We start from the raw sequence: 21,894 nt of genomic DNA on the forward strand, positions 1-21,894 counted from the left end.
GTAGAGCTGGAAATACAGAAAATAAGAATAATTGTGCATGGTCAGCCCAAGAGCCCGACTAGCCCAGAGCCTTCCTCCAGCTTTCAGCAGATACCTACAGTAGCGTCAGGACAGAGCAGTCACATGGGATACTGCAGTCCAGTATTGGCACAACCTTAATTATTTTCAGCTCCAATTATTGAGCTCCTGAGCTAGGAGTCATTTCTGTGCATTTTGTAACCCTCAATGCATTTGTCCAATCTCTCAATTTTTTCTGTGTACATTTAAATTTATTTCTTAATTCACCAGGCAGTTTCTCACTACTTTTACCCTATTCACCATCAGTGTTCCTTCCTAATTGCTGTCATTTCATCATTTCACTCATATAAATGTCTATTTTTGCAGATATGTTTAAACAGGACATGTGTCAGCACAACATATCTCAACTATGATTGTACAGAGCAAAAATGCAGTGGCAGAGGGGTAAGTAGAAAACACCTAAATATCCTTTGAAAAATAGAATATATGAAGAGTAAATTTGCATGCAGTATCTCAAAAGCAATGTTAGAAGCTCAGAATGGTTCCTGGTTCAGCAACACAGAATTTACTTTGTTGTTCACTAGTAACTGTCCTCCCAAATTCTGCTCCGACTGTCCCCAGCACTCTTAACAGCAGTGTTTGTGCAATTTTTTTCCATTCTTCTCCTTGTTCCCTCAGATCAAGTGAAAACCAACGTCCACATCATAACCCTGCATCCTTCATTGCATCTGTTTGTGCTACTAAATTTTAATTAGCTGGAGTTGGAGAAAAGATCTAAATAATGCATAACTTCACTTCCTTTGCAATTACTAAAGAAATGGCAGATTTTGTACCACAGTGGCTGTGTTTATTCTCACATAATACAACCATTTCAGATATCCATATTGGCATAATTATTTTACACACGGATTTTTTATAATTTCACTTGCAGGTCTTCTATCCTTCATTCCACATAGATATTAATGTAGAGGAGCAGAAAGGGTGTCTGGGTGCTGGCAGGGATGCTAAGGGAGAACACTAGGGAAGATCTGCTATCACCTGTCCTGCATCTGTAATATACCTAAGAACCAGTAAGAAAAATTATCGTTCCAATTTGTGCTTCTGTTCTTTTGGCTTTATTTATGAAACGAGATTGCTGGCACTTTGTCAGCTTGTAATTGGAAGAGTCAGAGGACTACTTTTCTCCTTCTCTGTCACCAGCTGTAGGTGGTTGAGTCTATCAGAAGTTGATGTGCTGGTAACATAGGTCTCAATGTAGTTGGAATAAACATGTCTTCTTGCTGTCTCCAGAAAGAGAAAGGTTATGACCTTTCAAAACATTCAAAAAACATACTTTTGGGGGGGAAGCATTTCTCCAAATTAAACACATATTCTTGAAATTAATAATTACTGTCCTGCATGGTTTGAGTAGAGCAAATAAGGGAAGAAAACTAGCCTCAATCCTGTCTCATAAAATAACACAGACCTGGACTCATAACAAGTAATAACCAACCAGCCAGGTAGCATGTACAGCGGGTCAGAGAGGCTCACTTCCACACTCCTCCTCAGTGCACGCCACTGAAGCTGGCCTCAGACCCCACAGTCCCAGAATCAGGACTGTCATCCCAGGAGACTTCTTCCATCTGCTCCTGGGCTTTCCCTCTGCTGCCTCTAGGTGCTGCCAGGGAAGCTCAGTTCCTCCTCCAGCAGTACCAGGCGGTAGAGCTGTGTCCAGGCCCCTCTGCACAAGGGTATCCGGCCTCAGATGGGTGGCAGTGGTCCCAGTAGCATGTCAGCTGGAGTGACTTCTTCTCTTGAGCACTGCAGATTGCTGCTGCTTTCAGGCAGAGTCCTCTCCAGCAGAGACGTGAGGTTTCTCTTGGAGGTCCAGCCCCAAGGTTGGGAGTCTATCCATGGTCAGCCAAGCGGTATCAGATTAAACCAGTCCACAGTGAGGACTGCTGGCAATGCCTCATGAACATAACAGGGATCCCTTCTCCTCTGCTGTCCCTTCCAGATGGTTACTGTGTGAGGCCACAGCACATTGGTCTGATAGGGACAGTAAGTGAGAACTGATGAACACAGGAACTGAGTAATCCAGCCTGCACATGACAAATAAATGCATAACCAAAGGAGTCGGGCTGTCTATCTTGTAGGAAAAGCCATAATTTTTGAATCATATGAAGCTGACAAAACAATTTTGGACATACTTGTGAAATTACATGTTGTCATGATAGACATAGTCATATTATTCACAAGAGCAGGGTAGGCTTGCAGTTAATAAAGGCTGCTAAAGTGCTTTCCAATTTTGAGACGAAAATGGCTTGAGAGATGCAAAAAGTACTCCTATCTAAGTGGGAAAGACAGGAGACCGCCTTTCATCTTCTGTATGCTGTCATCTCTTCCCCGCTGTGTTCATAACATGCCTTTCAACTGGGCCATCGCCTCAATGACAGGATGAGGTGATGGATCAAGAACTCCCCCTGCCCTCAGCTCACTGATGTAACAGACATCTAATGATAGGTACAAGCCACAAAGCCAACGACAGCCTGTGCCCCGGGCAGCAGTCTATCACCTTTACACAAAAGAAATTAAATATTGCCATAGTGGCAGCTAAAACACGTGAAAAAAAAAAAACCTTAGGCTATGGATTTCCTACAGCCTCTCTGCTGCCCTTGCCGATGACATGTGCTGGCAGCCTTTAAGCTGGAGAAACACAGAGCCAGTGCATGACTTCTTGTTTTCATGCCGTAAAATATTTCTGTTTTCTTTTAGGTGTGTAACAATAACAGAAATTGTCACTGTGATTTTGGGTGGGCCCCTCCGGACTGCAAACTGGAAGGATTTGGAGGCAGTACTGACAGCGGGCCACCTCCTTCTCTTGACTGTAAGTGCTGAAGAGTGGGACTGTCCTGCACATCTCACTGCCCTTCTTAGCTTTATTTTTTCTTGGTCAAGTTCAGCGATTCTCCATCTATCACATCATATGACTTTGTTCACTCATATGACATCATTCAGGCTTCTCTTTCTCCCTTGCCATTTAGTCATGTCCGATTTTTTTTCTCTGACCTTGCCCTCTTTTTATCATTGAAGTTTGTCCTGCCTGAATCTCCTGAGACGGTTCTTAGGACACCCATACAAAACACAGATGCACTCCACAAAGCACAGGGACCCAGCAGCAAACACTTCATTACCACAGTTTATGGGGAGAGTCTTCTGAGCTCATCGAAACTCTCTTAAGAGAATCTTCCTCTCCTTTCAACAGAGATGTCCAGCAGGGCTCCAATCCTAAACAGGGCAGGACATAAATAAATATGATCCTGGTATGCCTTTAGGAGAGGTACACATCTTCTGCCTTCCTAAATCCTAGGCATTCCAGCTTACTGAGTAACAAATCACCATTTGGTCACTCACTAGCAGTACTTCACAAACCCAAAAGCACTCGATAGCTTTCAAGCTCTTCCCTATCCCTCTTTGCTTACTCGTTTTGTTACTGAGGAAGAACTACTAGGTATCTCTGCTGTTTATTTGACCAGTAAAGTGGGAAGTGGCTCAGGCAGCCATGGGCCCACAGGCACTCCAGAAATCGAACTCTTTCGAGCAGGTAACAGTTTATACGCCAAATTAACTTTTCTTTAAATCTCAATCCACTGTGCTGCTTCACCTGTTTGTGGGCAGGTGAAGTTACCCAAAGGGCAATTGCTCCTCTCAGTTCAATAGGAAAGGCAAATACCAAGTTTTAAGCTTTTACTAGGTTCTCCTTAATGGTAGCTTAGGCAAGCTGAGAGGAGTGACACTGCCAACTTACTGATTTCGGTGCACAGCTGACTGCTTCCTGCTTCTGCGGTCGGCCTGTGCTGTGGCACAGCTCCCTTCTCCACGCCCTTCCTCCGTTCCCGCCACACCATGCGATGCATTTCCCCTTGGTGACCAATTTCTATCACATGTCTAACAAGCATTATCACAGAATCACAAAATCACAGATTAGTTGGGGTCGGAAGGGACCTCTGGAGATCATCTGGTCAACCCCCTACTCAAGCAGGGTCAGCTCGAGCAGGCTGCCCAGGACAGGAGGGTTTTGTGTCCAGTCGGGTTTTGAGTATCTCCAAGGATGGAGACTGCACAGCCTCAGCAAGATGAGCACTGGCAGCTCCCGACTGGGCAGTGGTGGAGGCACCCTGGAGATCCAGCAGACAGGGAGGGAGTATGCAAGTGCACAACAGCTCGTTTGGGATTGTGAGTGTATATATTCATGAATACATGCGCATATATGACAAACAGCCGTTTCCATTAGCAATGCTTTTGTGTCAGAAATGTCAGCTGCGCACAGAGTGTAACGTTCTCTCTCTCTCTCTCATTCAAGTGGAGGGAGTTGCAAGGAATATGGGAAAAACTGTTGGAGTGCTCCTTTTATTCCTTTTGATTTCGGGCATTTTGCTGTACAAGAGGGCTGAGATTGCTCAGCTGTTTCGAAGGTAGGTAAAATTCCATTCGTCTTTACATTATTTGGCAAAAGTGAGGCACTTACAACAATTTCTAATCAAGGTTCCCAGTATTTCACGGTAATGCAACCAAATGTGCTCTGATCTATGAACAGAGGTTTGTCACAACCATCTGTATTGCAGAAATGACAGCTAGGGCCCCTAATATTATTAATGCAGTGTGACATCTTTAAAAGTTTCCCGTAGAAATTTTGAAATGAAATTCTTTTATCTAATTTCAGAATAATTTTTCAGAAAGTTCTGCTTTTTCTAAATGGTTCTTTTCTCTTTTCCAGGCAGTTTATTTTCATTTCTTTACTTTTTACTTTTGTTTTCACCTCTATTTACTGAAAAATGCAAACAAAATTTGAAAAAAAAAAAGATTGTAAAATAGTGTGTGGAGGATAAAAATTCGCTTATCCTCTTGCTGTTTTGCACATTTGTCCCAGGTCCAATGGGTTTGTAAGCTTAGCTGAAATAATATGTGGAGGATTGTTCAAATTCCCAAACCAGAAAATGAAAGATGACGTCCCTCTAGATGATCTCTGCGCATCCACATACTTGAAATTTGCTGGGTTAATTTATTCTGCCAAGAAACAGGATAATCACAGGGGGTTTGTTCTGCTCTGTGCAGCAAGACTGTCTAGCACCCAGTTACCTCATTTATAGCCAGTTTAGTTATCTCTACCCTATGTTATAGACCCCAGAGCAGATACAATAAAATATTTTCCCCTTAACACAGTGATCTTTCATCTCTCTGGTATGTGTCAATCTTAGGTATAGAGACAGGATTTAACTTATAGTTCTATTTTCTTATTATTTTAAATATCAATGTCAGAGAACATGATTTCAAAAAATACCCAATATTTCCCAAGAGGTACTTATCCATAAACTAGAGCATCTCATTCTGCATGAAATCACTATCCAAATTTCATGTTCACTGAACACTTATACTTTACATTCTAGATGCCGATTTAGAAGACATGGAAGAAAAAGTAAAATTCCTCCTCCTCCGAAGGAAGTAAGTGGTGTTCTCCCATCACCAATTTACAAAAAGGCATTCTTGAAGGATTTTGGAAAAATATAACTTCTCAGTAACATCTTTTTCCTTTCTTGGTAAATCTTGCTTTCCCAGTTCTTTCAGTGCAAGCTGAAAACAGCTAGTGAAAACACATCCAAAGAGTATACATACTTAGCAGCACACCTGCAGAAAATTGTTCTGTTTCAGGTCAAAAGACTGTCCAGCGTAAAAATACCAGGTTCATATAAATAAGAGCAGCTAAGGTCTCAGGTGGAGCCGTATGGGCAGGGATCAGCAGTCCCGAAGGTGTGGAACCACAGGGCCCAGAAAAGAGCACTGCGGGCAGAAACTCATGGATTTCAGGGAAAAACTGGATGACTTGGGTTGTTTGAAGAGATGGCTGAGGGGATATTTGATAGTGACGCTCAAATGCATCCAAAGTAACCACAATTCAGACATTGCTTTTCACATTTATTGTGGACAGAAGAAAAAGTGATGAGACTAAACTGCAAGAGATTTGGGCTAGGAAAAAGTGGGGAAAAAAAGTGCTGTACTTCTTTTTAAATAGCACTGAAGAGGTCTATGCCATATGTCTGTTTTCACATCTCAGGAAAGTAAACTTAACCAGACAGACAGGAAAAAATACTGTCTAATTAAAGTATGGCAGTCATTGTCACAAGATGCTGATGATATCAAGTATTCAACATAAAGCAAAGAAGACTGGTCACTTGAACAGATAACCAGATTTATCTGAGTATCAGCATAACTCACAAAATAAACGAAAGGAGAACAAAAAAGGAAAGTTATGCTAAGTCTGCCATCTTTGCTGTTAATACATCATGTTGGACTCTAAACAGGTCACAGGAGTTTAGAAGTGATGGATTTGATGAAATGCATGTAAATGAATTCTGCTGAGGAGAGGCAATATGAGAATTTTACGACAATTTTGCAAATGTTGTGAACAGGAAAAGCTGTTAAAGACAGAAAACATGTATTCATTAAATATACCAGGGAAACAGAGACACCAGGGAAGGTTAGAAACCACAGCCCAGGGAACAGGAGCAAAGAGAAGTGTATCCTACCAAACAATTCAAATGTTCTAATGTATATTCCTTAAAACTGCAAACACTGGACCCTGTACCATTAACACATCCTATACATTAACAAAATAACCTCTAATTAAATAGAATAAATTGTGATGACCTTAATACTTCATCTTTTCAGATGAGCCAAGCAGAGGCAGTGGAAAGTCCTTTTGAGGAGTGAGCCAGAGCAGTGCCTCTTTCCAGGACACAAGACCCCAGAGGGCTGAAAATAGCCTGCAGAGTGCTTTGAGAGCAGCCTCCTGCACCACCGGCTCTGCGGGAACCGTGGGAAGCCACGCTTTCCAAATCTCTCGTGTTAGTTTTGTTTCTGTTCAGCTTTAGATGACAATGTTACCTTCACTGCAATAAACAGCTTTTCCTCCTTTTTTTGTTTACCACAAATATCTATCTTCCTGTTTTCCAAAGGAGGCTGGATTTCTCCAAGGGTTCCCACCTCTGTTCCCTAAGTGTTTTATGTCTGACCTGGTAACAGTCTGGATTGTCACTTTATGGGCCTTGCAAACTCTCTGGCAGGCACGACGAAGGGCGTATCCTGACCTTTTGAATTTTTTAGGCTGAGTGTTGTAATTTGTGAGTCTAGAGCAACTGACTGCATGCACACAACTCTGAAAATCCTCCTGTCTGGAGACTGCACCTCCCTGTTCCCTCCTGCCTGCTTCTTGCAGATGAACCCAGCACCAACACTGGAGAAGGTATGAAAGAAAGAGAAGCTGCATCATTTCTTTGACTTCTTAGATATAAAAGGACCAACCAAACAAAAAAAAATTGTGTTTCTGTTTGAAACACTCATTCATGAACACATTGAACCATACAGCTGCTTTGTATGAGCCTGGATTTCAGAGTCATGGCAGAGGACGAGGTTTGATGGGCTCTTTCGCCATACAAATGTCCACAAGGTCTTCTGTGTTCAAAGGCTGAATGACAACAAAAAATGGGGAAAAAAAAGTTGTATCTGTGCTTCAGCTACAAAGACACTGTTTTCCGTAAAAGATCAGACAGAGATACCAGAGATTCTTGGCAGCAATTCCCTTTTCAACTCCTCTTCTCCAAAAGAGCGTGGAAGATGCCTTTAGCTCAAAACAGCTAACTCCAAGACGCAGTCTTGAAGAAGTGGTTACAGGCATAAGATAGAAACTGCTTTTGACTTCTCTGGCACTGTCTGGGCCAGAATGAAATATTCTTTCACAATCTCAAACTTGATCTCCTCTTATGGGAAGACATTGGAGCAAGTGAAACAATGGAAAACAAATACTAGCTACTCTCACCTACATTCAGAAACGTCAGACACATCTAGTCCCAGAAGCCTTAGTTACAGCTCCTCAGACCATTTTGTCTTAGACATCATCTCTGTGAGACACACTAGACTGTCTCAAAGTTTGCTTATTTACCATTCTCCTTCTCCATGTGTCCATAGGGATCTCCCTGGTGGTGAATTACAACAGAATACAATGGACTCACTTCTGCGTCTTGGAGAAATATAGATGCCTCTCTCATTTAGGGTGAATGGATTTTTTTCTACATTGGGGACTGGCATCTAACACAAAACTGAGAAGGTCTGTGCCTTCATCCATATATTCAGCAATGACAACCTCAGCCTTCACCAATTTCATTCTTAGAAAGATTCTAAGCAATCCATTTTCAAAAGCTCACCCACCATACAAAAAAGTCTCTGAAAATCCATCTAGTAAAATTTCCTTGATGTGTCACTGTGTCTTTCCTCCAGTCTTTCACTGGCTCCAAGAGTTTTCAGCAAGCTTTCAGCAGTAGTAGTCACTGATCCCGGCAGACTGTAATATGGCCATACCTCAGTAACTGATTAACTGAAGAAAAACTGCAAAGCAATATGATTTTCTGCACCTCTACGTAGGAAAATGCTGACATCAGACAATCCCATGCTCACATGGACTGCCTTTTTACTCAGACTCTCTTCCACTCTTGAGTTACCCCATAAACAGCTAGACCTCAAGAGCTGCTCATGACGCTTTCGTAGTGTTTATCCCTAGCAGACAACCCAGTGCCTTGCTATTCCGCTTGTGAGCTTCAAGAGCCGACACGCAGTTTTGCAGAGCAGACTTGCAGCCTTTATTCAGGCGACACTGCCAGTCTCTTCCTATCCACAGGGTCACCGCTTCAGAGGTACCAAAACGGGAAGGTGTGTGGACCACACTTCTACCACTAAAGAAAGGGTAACTTTCCCTGAAACAGCTACGCTTTTCGAGGACTCTCATCCTTGTATACCCCACTACTGAACAGCAGCAAACGGGAAGGAGAACTATTTCACCCTACGAGTTTTTGGGGAAGGACGATGGCATACAGGACTTGACCTCCTGAGAGGTGTCTATCCCAGAGGCGGACCACGTGAGGAAACCCTACCTCAAAGCATGGTAACCTCTTTCTTCTGAACTTCTCCGAATGAATGACGGCTGCTCCTCTGGGCAGTGCTGGCATCCAAGAGGAACACCTTGTTTTTCCCCAATGCAAACTCTTAAAAAGTGAAATGGGAACATGTCTTCCTCTACTCAGCTTTATTGGGCTGCAATACTGCAAAACCCATGTCTGCTGTGGTGATCTGCCCTACACAGTAGATTATACTGGGGTGGCTTTTCTTCCAATCTGAGCAACATCTGGGGTACAGCAACGGTACTGTGGCTCTGCACATACACACACACACACCCCATATGGGGATGGATTTCAGTTTGTGCAGAAAAACTACAGTGAAGTAAGTCCAAATAATGTTCTGCGTCTGTCTCTTTTCAAACTTCTGAGGGTGGCTCAGCTACAGAAATAGTAACTGGAAATATTATTTTTATCCTTGTGATTAACTGTTGTGTAATGTTCAGACTGAAGACTACTTGGATATCCAGGAATCCAAGTAAGATTTCATTCCATTTAAAGAGTGTGTCAGAGTTCTCATACTCACTATTTCCATTTCTAGCTCCTTCAGTTTCTTTTCCCAACCTACACGTCTACAAGGTTGCCCAAAAACAGATATAACACTAAGCATGTGAGCAGAGAGAAGCAACTAAGGCTGTGCCCCAGTCTCCTCCTCCTTGCCAGGCTTTCCGCATGCACAGGTCCTGCTGTAAAAAACCTACCTCAAACGAATGTTTTTTGGGTGTTCTGAACCTATACTGCAAAAACACAGCTTAGACTGCTCCTATTATTCCAGCTCTGGGGCAACTGTTTCCAAATTTACCATTTCCTCTTCTAAATGTTGAGATTAAAATATTCATTTTCAGGAAAAGATTGTGAGAAAACCCTGAAGTGTTGTTCTTGTCATGCAGATCTCAGTACTTGAAAAACACCCTGCATTGTCCATAATATTGGAGGGCTTTTATCCTTTTCTCACACGTCTGAACTTTGCTCCCTTAGTTCACTGGAATGTTAAAGAGAAGATAAAATAAAGGGCGAGGATGTGGGGACAAAAGCATTTTCTTGTGTTCTGCTCCACCTGCTATCCACAGTGTCCAGCCATTGCCCTCACTGTTCTGCTACGTGCTCCCTTTCCGGGAACAGTGGTCATCACCAGGAGGTAATTTCCAGGCATTTGTCATCACATCCTAAATGAGTCCACGCAGTTTAGTGGAGTTCAGGGAGCCAAACCACAGCTCACTGCCAAGTGGAGGCAATCTGGTTCCCACCCCTTCCCCTGCCCTTTCTCCCTCTCTCTGCTCTCACGCCCTGCTGTAGGCTCACCTTGTGCTGATTCGGGCACTTGTCCATCTCAGGCTAAGCTTATGTCCTGCTTTTAATGCACATAGATGAGAGTTAAAGGGAGAAAGTGATGAAGGGCTGACTCCGAGTCGGATGGAAGCCCTGAACCCAGAATGCCACATCTTTCTGTGCCCTGAAAAGCAGCTGGTACTGCCACAGCTTTGCTTCCCGGCTCATCACAGCACACCTCGCGGGTCTCACTGTTCCCGGTGAGAGTCTATCATCCTGCCGACGACTCTGAGAGCAAACCTTTGAGTAGCTGTAGGAATTACTTAACTTCCCTAGCCTCAGTTTCCCTTCCCTCTGCAGACTTCCAGAGCAGAGACTGTGATGACTTTTCTCTTAACGGAGCCTCAGCTGAGAACCCATCCTGCTAGGGATCAAAAGTCACACAAAGGGCAGTGGAAATGCCAGAGAGGGAGGTGGCAACAGCAACACTTCCATACTGCCGTTGCCTTCTGCTGCCAGTTACTCAAGGTGAAAAAGCAATAAATGCTTGCAGTTTGGCTTAACCTGATGCGAAAGAAGACTATTGTGTGGTTACATGCTTCATTAACGGGTAATCACATAGCACCTCTGATTTCAGAGACATTGTAACAAGCACATTCATTACATCAAAATACATGGACGGCATCCCAGTCTGTTTGATTCAGCTTCTTCACAAGATGCTTATTCAACATTGTTTACTTTTTAATCACAGTACATAAAAACAATGGGTAAAACAAGGTTCTTCAGATGCTGCAGCGGCAGTGAGCGTATTTCAGACTGCCGAGCTATTTTACAAAAAGGGATCAAGAGAATGAAATACTTTTTCCTCTGTACATGAGAATTCTTGCCACCCTTTTCCTGAACAGTTGTAATACTAAACTATCTTGAGGTGCCAAAGCAAAAGGTGTCAGGAACGTAGCTACTGGTGAGGAGAAATACTTTACATGTCTACCAGCTCCAGTTACTGCCTCCAGAGCAGAGCGCAGCCACCCAGCTGTCGGCTCTGCTACATGAAGGAAGAAGTTTGGCTTTTTGCCCTTGTTTTCTCAGCATTTCCTCCTCCATCCCTCGTTTTCCTTTTGCTTCTCACTCACTTCCTCTACACTGACAGCCCTTAAATGGCCCTGAGCGCAGACATTAGATAGCACAAAGGCCAAAGAACTACTGTCCTCCACAATGTCCTACCATCGCTCCAAGCAGTTCAATGTCCCCAGGAACAGCCCTACTAAACTGCCCAAACCATCTTCGTTCCTCTCTGACAACTTTTCCAGTCGTCAGTTCTCCCCTGACATTGACATCATGCCGAAAACTGAGGGAAAAATAAACACAACTGAATGTCAGATAGCACAGCGGACACGGTGCAGAAGAAAAGATTCACATCCAGACGTAATTCTGCAAAACCAGTCATTTTTCCTCAGAAGTTGTAGGCTGCCACCTTGCAGTGTTAGAGAAAATAGACACAGCCTGCCTCACAGCACCGTGCATGCCAGCTAAACCCTCGCCAGACGGGAAAGGCATAATATTCTGCATGCTCAACAAATTTCAAATTATCACTGCTGACCCTGGAGCGTCACTGTTACAGATAGCGGGCCCACAGCTGGAAGCAGGTCAGCAGCACCAATCCTTCATCACTTGATCAAACCTAGGTGTGGAAAAAAAGAGCATACGTGGGTGCAGGCAAAGGTGCCAAACTGACAGATAAGGGTGCTTATCTCCTCCTGCAAACATCAGGCCCAGCCCTGTAATCTTGCTTAGTTTCAACAGCATCTTCTCGGCCAGGGGGGACACTGATGTGTACGTGAGGATGCACGAGATTTGTCAGCAAAACAGGGAAGCACGCAAGAGTGACAGGCTGTCAAAAACAAACAAAAAGGGAACTAGGGCATAAGCATCACGTTCTAGAGGGAGGCATAAAGGCAGAAATAAGGCTGGCTTCTCAGTTTTTTAAGACTTGGGAGGCTTCTGCATTTATTTTAATGCTGCACTTGCAGGTGGATGTCGGGCGGGCACACATAAATCTGCACTATTAATTGCGGTGTATGCACAAATCTGTGTGAAGGCTGTGCTGCACCGTTACTTGTGTTTTAATGTCTGAACGTTAAACTGAAATGAGTGAGCAGAGAAGAAGAAAATACCACGACATGACATGACAGGGCCACGCTTTGGGCGTTTCTCAGCGCTCTTTTTCTGCGGTCATACCTAACCCTGCAGCACACTTCACACAGCCCAGTCACCACCGTGCTGAGGAGGAACATGCACAGCGGGGCTATTCCTAAGGGAACAACGCGCCTTTCCCCTTCGCCCGCCGCCTTTTCCCTCAGGAGAGGCGCTTCCCGCCCGCGGCCGCCCCCGCCCGGCCGCAGCCGGTTGGAACCGGTTGGAACCGGCCCGGCGCCGCTTGGGGTGCGTCACTGCGGCGCGCCGCGTTGCGTCAGTCGCGCGCCGCGCGGGCGTTGCCATGGAGGCGGGCGGCGGCGCGGCGGAGGACGAGTGGCTGCTCGAGTCCCTGCGCCTGTGAGTGCCGCGGCGGCGGCGGGAGGCCCCGGCCCCCGGGCCCCGGCCCCCGCCCACCTCCGCCTCCCTCTGCCTTGCAGGTACGAGGCGCTCCACACCTTCGAGCTCCAGGCGCCCACCCGCGTCATCGAATGGGCCCGAGGGAGCCGTGAGTGCGGGGCGGCCCCGGGGGGGGGGGGGGCGAGCCGGGTACCGGAGCCCTGGGGGAGGCGGGCAGTGCTGAGGACCAGGCTGGGGACCGGGGGGGGGGGAGGCTCTTACTGGGACCCCGGGGGGGACTGGGTTGTACTGGGAGAGGAGGGATCAGGGACTGGGTGGTGGCAGGGGGGACTGCAGACTAGGTCACACCAGGGCTCCAGGGGACGTGTGGGGCCAGAGGCTACCGCAGGCTGCCTGCCCAGGCTGGGGGGGTGGCTGGGGGGAGGCCTGCCCGCACCGGGGTCTGGCTCGGGCCAGGGTTCAAGCTGGACCCTGCCAGGGCTCTGGGGTCTGGCTCGGGGTGGGCCGGGCGGGGGGGTGTCTCTCACCGTGTCCCTGGGTGCCCCCCCAGGTGTCTGCGTGGCCGGGTATGGACACTCCGGCGGGAACGAGATCCTGCAGTTACTCCCGCCCCCAACGCTGCAGGTGAAGGAGACCCAGGTGGGTGTTGCGGCCGGGTCAGTGCTGGACCCCCCTGTCCCCCCCCCCGAGCATCACACAGTCAGAGTCTGCCAGGCAGTTCGGTGCTGCCTTTGAGCTGGGCCTGCCCGTGCTGGGCTGGGGAAGGGCCAAGCTTCACAAGCTGTGGCTCAGTCTCTGCCACTGGGACAGCGGCTCAGCCAGGTCTCCAGCAGCTTTGGTCCATAATGAAAGCTCGTAAGTGACCTGGCTGCTGTCCCGTTGAGGCAGTGCAGGCTGCCGGTCCAGTCGTGCGCTCCTGTTGCTGCTCTGCAGGCAGGTAGTGCCACGACACCTTCCTCCTGAGTTGTGTGGATGCAAGCAGTGGTTGGGAGATATGAGGGGTGAGGAGACTGAGGCAAATGAGGAGGAAGGGACTTGTTGAGATGCCTTATCTCACTCTAACCTCTCCTAAATAGGGCCTTAAGGCTGATGGACCTATGCGTCTCAGCAGTCCCTCAGTACATGCTACTGAAGGCTGCTTTATTGCCCAAGTCACGGGGCCTTGTGTGACTTATTTTGCTCATGTTCAAGCTCTCTGATCGGTGTCATCAGCCCTGGGAGCCCTTGTATTGTCCTGGAACACAGGAGTCCTCACCTTGTGTACTAAACTGCACAGCGCTCCTCTGTCTCTCTTCCAGAGCTCTTGGCAGTGCCTTTCTCCACGTTGTTTTTTTTCTTCTGTCTTCTCTAACTGTTTTGGGATCCTTCAATCTTACTGTTTAGAAAAGCATTAATGGACAGAGCTTTACCATGAGGGACTTTGCCTTATGTCTTTGCCTTTTGTGGGTGACTGACCACACCAAGCTGTGCGTCATTAGAAGTGAAGAAATGACTTTGTCTGCCTCTGATTTCTAGGGTCTGTGTCCAGAAAGAGATTTCAAGGTGGAATGTGGTGGATTTTCAAACCGCCCAGTGTACAGCCTGAAACACGTGCCAGACACCAGGTATAGCCGCACGGTCCTCCCAGGCGGTGCCAGAGAGGGAAGCGGGGCTTGTCCCTTGGGAACTCCTTTTCCTTGCCTGCCTCCCCACAGAGCTGATAGATCCTGCCAGTTTTGAGCGCCGTGTGAGCCTGGGTGGGGAGTGCTGGCCAGTGACACGTAGTGGTCCTCCCAGTGTCCTCTCTTTGCATTTGGGGTGGAGCAGTCTAGCAGGGTGCTCAGCAAAATGGAGCGCACCCAGTAGCTGCAGTGCTTAAGGCTGCTGGTGTGAAGCAGCTGCCTGTGTTGCTTGGTTCCAGCGATGCTGTTATGAACTAGTAGGAAAAAAAGCAATTGGAGAGAGGAGCCTGGTGACTTCTGGCAGGAATATGGAAATTATTTGCATCTCCTGATTCCTGCATGCCTTTAGGGCACATGGCAGTGGAATTGAAGCTGTTGGCATGGGTTGCTGGATAGCTTGAATTCTCAGCTTTGAGAAGTGAGCTCAGCTTTGAGAAGTGAAGGGGCTGCTGAAATTGGTGTTGATGGTTCACCTGGGATCCTTCCCTACTTCACGTCTGAGCAAGGTTATCACTTCCTTGCACTGCCTTTTCCTTCCCCTCCCTTCTCCATTTGGAGCTCCGTGGAGCAGAGCACCTGCTGGTGGCTCCCGCAAGGCTTTGGGGCTCGGCTCGTAGAGCAGGATGCTAGCGGCTGCTGTAGCTGCTCCATAATTTCTTGTGGATGCAGGTTCAGAAGATTTTCCCACAATTATTTGAAGGTCATGCAAACACTCTCCTCTGGCTGGTTCACTTCAGCTGTTCTGCTCTTTCCGCCTACGCAAGAGTGTGTTGCATTTCTCCCTGTGAAGCTGTTTGCCCCGTTCTTAATCTAGCGCTTTTGTCAGATGTGCTAATAAAATGCTCTTGCCTCGGATCGCACTTACCTAGGCTGTGCAGAGCGCCCCGGTATGAGGAATTCTGGGATAACCATCCTTCTGGTTCCGTCTCTGCTCCGAGCACAGCCCAGAGCTCCTGAGCATACGAGCAGTGGCAGAACGCAGCTTTGCCCATCGCAACTGGTTTGTCCTGGACCAGGAGAAGAAGGCTGTTCTCTGCTCCTGAAGAACTTGTGTTGTTTATTTTTGTTTCCTCAGCTTGTTGGTGACGAGCGGCCCACCAGACAGCTCCCTCCAGGTCTGGCAGGTGTCGGCGGAGGACTCCGGTAAGGGAGCACGTTTCTGATTTTGAGTAGTTTCTCACTGCAGTCTTCGTGTTGGTAGTGTCACCAGCTGCTCTCCCTGTCAGTCTCTCTGCTTCCTGGGTATGAAATGAGGAGAGGAATCGGTGAAATCCTGGGAATGCCTTGCTCTGCTTTGGGTGACTGCCCTTGCGTGGGAATGGCTGGAGAACATGGACTTCCCGTTTAAGTCTACGTCTACTTCTAAGGGGATTAGTTGATTTAGGCCTGGTTCAGTAGCTTTCCACCCTTTGCTCTTGCTTGTGAGCTCTTACACTTACAAACAAAAATCCTAATCGTATAATTGGCACAATATTGCCTTAATAACTCTAAGGGTTAGAAATAGTTCTGTACATCAGCTTTTCAGAGGTACCATGAATCACCTCGCTTCTCCAAGCCTCGTTTGCTGCTTCTGGAAAAATGTTAATGTTGCTTTATCTAGTCTTGTGAAACACTTTGAAAACATCAAAAAGGAAGTGCAAAATGTTATTAGGAGTTTGTTTATTCTTTTCAGTTGAAAGTAAATTTCCTGTTTCATAACTTTCCATGGAATTTACTAGATTTTAAGTGGCTTGTTATCAATCCTTGCTTGATATGTTGGGAAGAGTGGCTTTTGTCTGGGAAGGAGGTTAGTCATGATTTGATTTGTACTGGTTTAGTGGGTCACTTTGGTCTTTGTGGTGCATCTTTGTGGAAGAATTGGATTACTTGCATCCTGACCTGTTTTACAGCTGCTTGTATCTCTCTTCCAAATAGATGTTATTAAATCTGTAAGTGCCATTCCTACAGAAAATGGCACTGGGCAACCTTGGGCTAAAATTGCAACAACTTCTGCCAGAGCCCCATGGGTTCTTCATGGCTCAAGACTCAACAACGTCCAAATTACAGAGGTTGAATCAAAGAAAAATGTCTACATAGCAGGTATTCAAACAAAGTCTAATCTTATCTGTCTTTGGAAAGCTGGGGTTTGGGGAAAGCAGGGGTGTAACTCCTCAAGTGGCAAATGCTTCACCCCATTACGGAATGCTTTCAGGCATGTGCCAAAGGGCATAAAGATATTTGCAAAAAGTACAGTTGTATTGAGGAAAGAGGTTACAATGCTGTGATCCAACTCCAGCTTCTCACTGCTGCCCCTGACAGTGATTTTCCATGCTGCTGCCTCAGATCCGTGCTCCTCTGAGAGCTCCGTAGACAGTTTCAGTCCAAAGAATCAGGTTAGCAGAGGGCCGCTGTGTTTGTTGTCGTGTGCTAATTGGTTTATACAGAGCAGTGTGGATTAGGCAGTTCTCATAGCAGCAGCTGTGCCAGCATGCTGAGGTGGGGAGGAGGAGGAGGAGGAGATCTGCAGTGAGGAAGGTGACAGGGCAGTAACCTCTCCCATTAACTCTGGCTCTTTTGGGGGCTGTTTGTGCCCAGCACAAACCAGGTAGGTGCTGTCCCAGAGTGACATCGCTCCTTGAAATCGGCATCGGTTTGGTTCTCGGTAGCTCTGCGGTATCGTGCGATGTAGCCACACGGATGGGAGGAGGGGTCATGCCAGCCTCGTTAAACCAGGCCTGCGTTACCTCGGGGTGGGGAGCCCAGGTCTGGCTTGTCTGAGTGCCAGGGTTCGCAGAAGCAGCTGCCACCTCGCGACTCGGGGAGGGTGCGTTCCTAAATGTGCCTGTCCTGTCAAAAATGTTGGTTGGGGGTGGAGAGATTAAGCAAGTGCTGTTCAGAGACTCTAAATTATTTGGCTGTTACAATCTTTACTCCAAGTCTTCCCAGCGCCTGCAAGCAAGGGAGATGCCTTCTCAGTCCAGCATATGGTTTTACCTACTCAGTAAGACTCAGTCCCTGCACACTTCATTCTCTGGTGAGGAAAAGGGGTGTGTGTGTGTGTCCAGCAGCTGTAACGCAGCACGCTGAGCAAAACAAGGGAGGGTCAACTGTGCCCAACACCGCGAGGCTCTGCTGCATCCCCCTGCGATGGGGACTCGTTGCACCCGCTGCCGAGGGGTGGTGGTGGAGGCATGTGCTGTGGCAGCCCTGAGCTGCGCCAGGTCCCTCGTGGAGCCTGTGCCTCGAGCGGGGCTAGTGTTAGTCGTGGGCCTCCATGGCTCCTCTCATCTTTTGAAGGACACAGACCGTGCCGGCTTCACGTGGCACCTGTGCAGCGATAATCCTCAAGCAGGTTCTTGATCTGTGCTGCTGGCCCTGCATGAAGAACTAGAACTGTTTGAAAGCCACTTCTAGGGACAAGGCTAAAAATCTGCTTCCTCAGGCAGGATTATAGCAGAACCCCATTATGCAAATACTACTCATAGCACCTGAGATCTACCTCTCTTTTCTTAGCCTCCAGGAACAGTGAGGAGCTCAGCGATGTGGCCTTCCTGGATTGCAATACGTTGCTCATCTGCTGCGTGAAGGGGCAGCTGTGCCTGGCTGACATTCGACAGCCGCAGAGTCCCTTGGAGGCTGCGTCCGTCCCCTCGGCGCCGTGTGGCGAACGGTGGTGCATGGGAGTCGGGCGCGGACCTCAAGGCTCTGACTCAAGCTCCCACCCTGTAGCTCGCCTCTCGAGCGGAGGGCAGCTCACCCTCACAGACGTAAGAAAAACCTCCGAGTCCTTGGCTTCGGCCAAGTGCAGAGTTTCCTCTCCCAGTCCAAGTGCAGAGTTCCTGTGCGTCTCTTGGGCTCCAGCTCTGGAAGGCTGCGTTGCCGTTTCAGGTATGTAGTTTGGGCAGAGATCTTCCCTCCTGGCTGCTGTCTGATCTGCGTGTCTCTGCACCGAGGCCCAGTTCACCCCACCTCACTTTAAACACCCCATGGAGGCACCCAGTTAGGCTTCTGGAGGGACTCTCGCTTTCTCCTCTGAAAGCGAGGGCCGCAAGCCCTGAGCAAATGCTGCCCTGTTGGTGCCAGCAACTCCCTGGTGACTGGGATATTGCGCCAGTTGGACCAGCTGGGCAGCAAGGCTGCCTCTTGGCCAGTGTCGCAGCTTCACGCTAGTGAGTTTGCAAGCTTTGGGGATTTGGCCTGTGTTCTTTCCGAAAGCTGTCAGAGACTAACTTTCGAGACAAGCTCCTCGGAGGCTTGGACCCTCTGCTCTCATAGACCTTGGATCTGGGCTCTTGTCCTCACTTGCCTCAGCAGCCCTGCAGGGAGGGGAGTGTGAGCCCGAGGGGGGAGTGTGAGCAATCGGTTACTTCTTTGGTCTCTCTGACTCCCTTTTATTCAAGGTTTTGATGGGACTGTTCACGTGTATGAGACACAGAGTTGGGATAGCTCTGGCAGGGAAGCAGAGCCGCTCTTTGTTCACAAAGGCCACGCGTTCAGCGGACTGGATGGCGGCGAAGGCCCTCCCCTGGTCACAGTGCACACATGGCACCCGCAGAAACCAAGAACTTTGTTGTCGGCAGCACGCGACGGCTCCCTGCATGTTTGGGACTGGGTTCAGTCTCGAGGGAGCTGTGGGTAGATCATACTTTTGGTGAGACTCGGTGCATTTCCTGTCTATGGTCTAGTCTGCGTAAGCCGTGAGATAACCTGTTTACCTGCAGATGTAGCTAGCAGTCCCAAGTGTAACAGATGCTATTTTAATATAGTAAGAATTTTGATTGTGTTACTTATTCTCATGTTTACCAGCCTTCAAATTATAGCTGCGACTGTGCAATAGTCTGTAACGCTGATTGTGTCCACCAGCAGAGAACGTTGTGCCATCGTGTTACCGTAGACCCTCATAGTGTGCACCATAATGTTCAGAAGCAGCAGCTGAAGAAGTGTGAGTACGACTTGAGGAAATGGGATATTCTGTGGGAGGCTGAAGCTGGTATTTTCGAAGCTTGAAACACTGGCAGGAAAGCTGTACATCCCACGGGGTGTTGACATCTCATAGCCTGTGTACGTCACGAATAATGGCCTCAGCTCAGGAAGGCACGGTGTGAAGGCAGCCCACCCCGCTGCAGCAGGCACAGCCTTCAGAAGGCATCGGAGCAGCCCTTCACCCTGGCTTGCTACAAACTTTGGTCTCCCACTGTGTAACTGGAGAGTACCTGGACTAGGAAGAGGCCTAGATACCTTGTGGGCTTTTTACCACCAGCTGAAAGGTTAAATTTGATTCTGTTTAAGTTGGACTTCCTGGGTCCTGGTAGTTTGGGGAAGCCAAGCAGTGATTCTTACAACCAGCCCCAGCTGTTTCCAAGGCCGTACTTGGAAGCACTGTGGCTAATCCTTATCCCGAACGCAAAGGACAGCATGTTTCATTGAGATATGAGCAGCTGGGAGAGGAGGGTTTTGAGAGCTACGGCAGAGGCTTGTTGGGGGCAGGGGAGGGGGTGGGCAGGGTGTTGCTCACCTGGAGAGCCGGGACCCTGGCCTGCCGTGGCACGTGGGGTTGCTTGGGCCACGGCAGACCGAATCTCACTGCCCTTCCTATGCACATACCTGTGCGCGGCGTACCAGGCTGCTTCCCCTCTGCTCCACGTCTCAGAATCCAGCTGTTCTGTCCCCTCTTGCTAGTACGTGTCCTCACACAGTTACTTCTCCAGGGGTTTGGGAGCTGCTTGATGCTTTGCTACCTACCAAGGCTGTGTTTCTGTCACCAGCAGCAGTGGCTGGCGCACACGAGCAATGCCAGCACGCTGGTGTTGGGTCACTCGGAGCACGTGCAGGTCAGTGGCTTGCTGGAGGAAACAGATCCCTGCAGCACAGGTGAAGGGAACAGGCTCCAGTCTGGAGGCTTATGGCCAGGAAGTTTGGAAATTCCCTCAATCCTCTTCCCAGGAACCGGCTGCATGAGCACAGGTAGCCTCAGCTGAGTTCGCTTGGCTGAAATCATGGTGGGAAAGAAAGAAAGGAGCCTGCCCAGGCAGGCAGGAGGGCGAATGGACAGCTGTGCCGGGTGGTGCCTTCTGTGCTCAACCCAACGGTGATAGTCTAGGTCAGAGGAGGAACTGATAGCGATGTTAACGCTGCTGTGATGCCTTAAGGCTCTCTTGGTTCCTCTTGTGGGTGGATCAGACAAGCTGTACCAGGAAAAAAAAAAAGGCTATTCCAGCCCAACAGGAGTTGAGCACCCTGGCAGGAATGCCCAGCCCTCCTCTTCACACTGGAGGGTCTCCAGCAAAACCAGTTCAGCTCTGCTAGTGTCAAACTTATGTGAGGGGAGATCTGGCCAGAGCCATGGAGAGGTCCCTGGGGAGCAAGCCTGAAGGAGGGGCAGCCAGGAGGGCTCCTGGCTCTTGAGTCTCTTCCTCTGCTCTCATCTGTTCCTACCTGCCATGGGAGAACAGGGTCTGCCCTTTCTAAGATGTCCAGGTTCATCAGTTTAGGAGATGGCCTTTTGGGCTGGGTTCTGGGTGCTATGGGCAGTCCTGGGAAGGAGAAAGCGTGGCTGATGGGATGGGGTATGTGCAGGGATGGAAGGTTTCCCAAGTGAGATCTGGGAGCTGAAGGGATCTTTCTCGGGCATCTCTGGGAGTGGGAGAGCCAGCAAACCCAGCTGCACAGCTCAGCAGCTGCAGCTCCTCTCAGCTCTTTGATAACACACAGCATTTAGATGGAAACAGCCACCAGGATGAGGGTCTGGCTCTGGCAGAGGTGGGCTCTCTGAGGAGAAGAGATGGCCCCTATAGTCTTCCCAGCAGCCAGGCTCTATCTTCTTTGCACTCTCCTTTGCAGGGACATGGTGGACTAGCTGGTGCGTAGGAGCAGCAATGCCAAGCCTGACAGAATCGCAGAGTAGCTGGGGTTGGAAGGGACCTCTGGAGATCATCTGGTCCAGCCAGAGCTAAAGCAGGGCCAGGTAGAGCAGGTTGCCCAGGACCATGTCCATTGGGTTTTGAATATCTGCAAGGATGGAGACTCCACAACTTCTTTGGGCAACCTGTGCCAGTGTTCAACCACCCTTGCAGTGAAGAAATGTTTTATACTCTTCAAATGATTTCCTGTGTTTCAATTTGTGCCTGTTGCCTCTTGTCCTGTCACTGGGCACCACTGAGAGGAGTCTGGCTCTGTCTTCTGTACACCGTCCCATGAGGTGTTTATACACGTTGATAAGGTTCCCCTGAGCCTTCTCTTCTCCAGGCTAAATGCTCCCAGCTCTCAGCCTCTCCTCATAGGAGATGCACCAGTCCATTCACCATCTTTGTGGCCCTTTGCTGGACAAAGTCCAGTAGGTCCATGTCTCTCTCCTGCTGGGGAGCCCACCACGGTGGTCTCACCAGTACTGAGTAGAAGGGAAGGATCTCCTCCCACAACTTTCTGGCAATGTT

General features: G+C 48.4%; 2 protein-coding genes across 3 annotated transcripts in view; both read left to right on the forward strand.

The window, feature by feature from the left end:
* The window catches only part of LOC112992331 (disintegrin and metalloproteinase domain-containing protein 9-like), a 31,795-nt gene extending 25,030 nt beyond the window's left edge, over window positions 1-6,765 (forward strand). The window contains exons 17-21 of the mRNA XM_026115321.2: window positions 385-462; window positions 2,773-2,884; window positions 4,361-4,472; window positions 5,445-5,499; window positions 6,724-6,765. Of these exons, the coding sequence (XP_025971106.2) occupies window positions 385-462; window positions 2,773-2,884; window positions 4,361-4,472; window positions 5,445-5,499; window positions 6,724-6,765 (399 nt within the window). The remainder of the gene's footprint in view (window positions 1-384; window positions 463-2,772; window positions 2,885-4,360; window positions 4,473-5,444; window positions 5,500-6,723) is intronic.
* Window positions 6,766-12,728: 5,963 nt separating this feature from the next.
* Window positions 12,729-19,295, forward strand: WDR73 (WD repeat domain 73). 2 transcript variants are annotated; one of them, XM_064505259.1, is made up of 8 exons: window positions 12,729-12,821; window positions 12,902-12,969; window positions 13,372-13,460; window positions 14,337-14,425; window positions 15,558-15,625; window positions 16,397-16,561; window positions 17,975-18,349; window positions 18,862-19,295. In XM_064505259.1, exons 1-8 carry the CDS (start codon window positions 12,766-12,768, stop codon window positions 19,098-19,100), a joined length of 1,149 nt encoding a protein of 382 aa, XP_064361329.1. In that variant the 5' UTR covers window positions 12,729-12,765; the 3' UTR covers window positions 19,101-19,295. The 2 variants fall into 2 exon arrangements, with proteins under 2 accessions (XP_064361329.1, XP_064361330.1); XM_064505260.1 differs by lacking the exon at window positions 16,397-16,561.
* The last annotated feature ends 2,599 nt before the right edge of the window (window positions 19,296-21,894 follow it).

This window comes from Dromaius novaehollandiae, chromosome 1 (assembly GCF_036370855.1).
Source record: "Dromaius novaehollandiae isolate bDroNov1 chromosome 1, bDroNov1.hap1, whole genome shotgun sequence".
NCBI lineage: Eukaryota > Metazoa > Chordata > Aves > Casuariiformes > Dromaiidae > Dromaius > Dromaius novaehollandiae.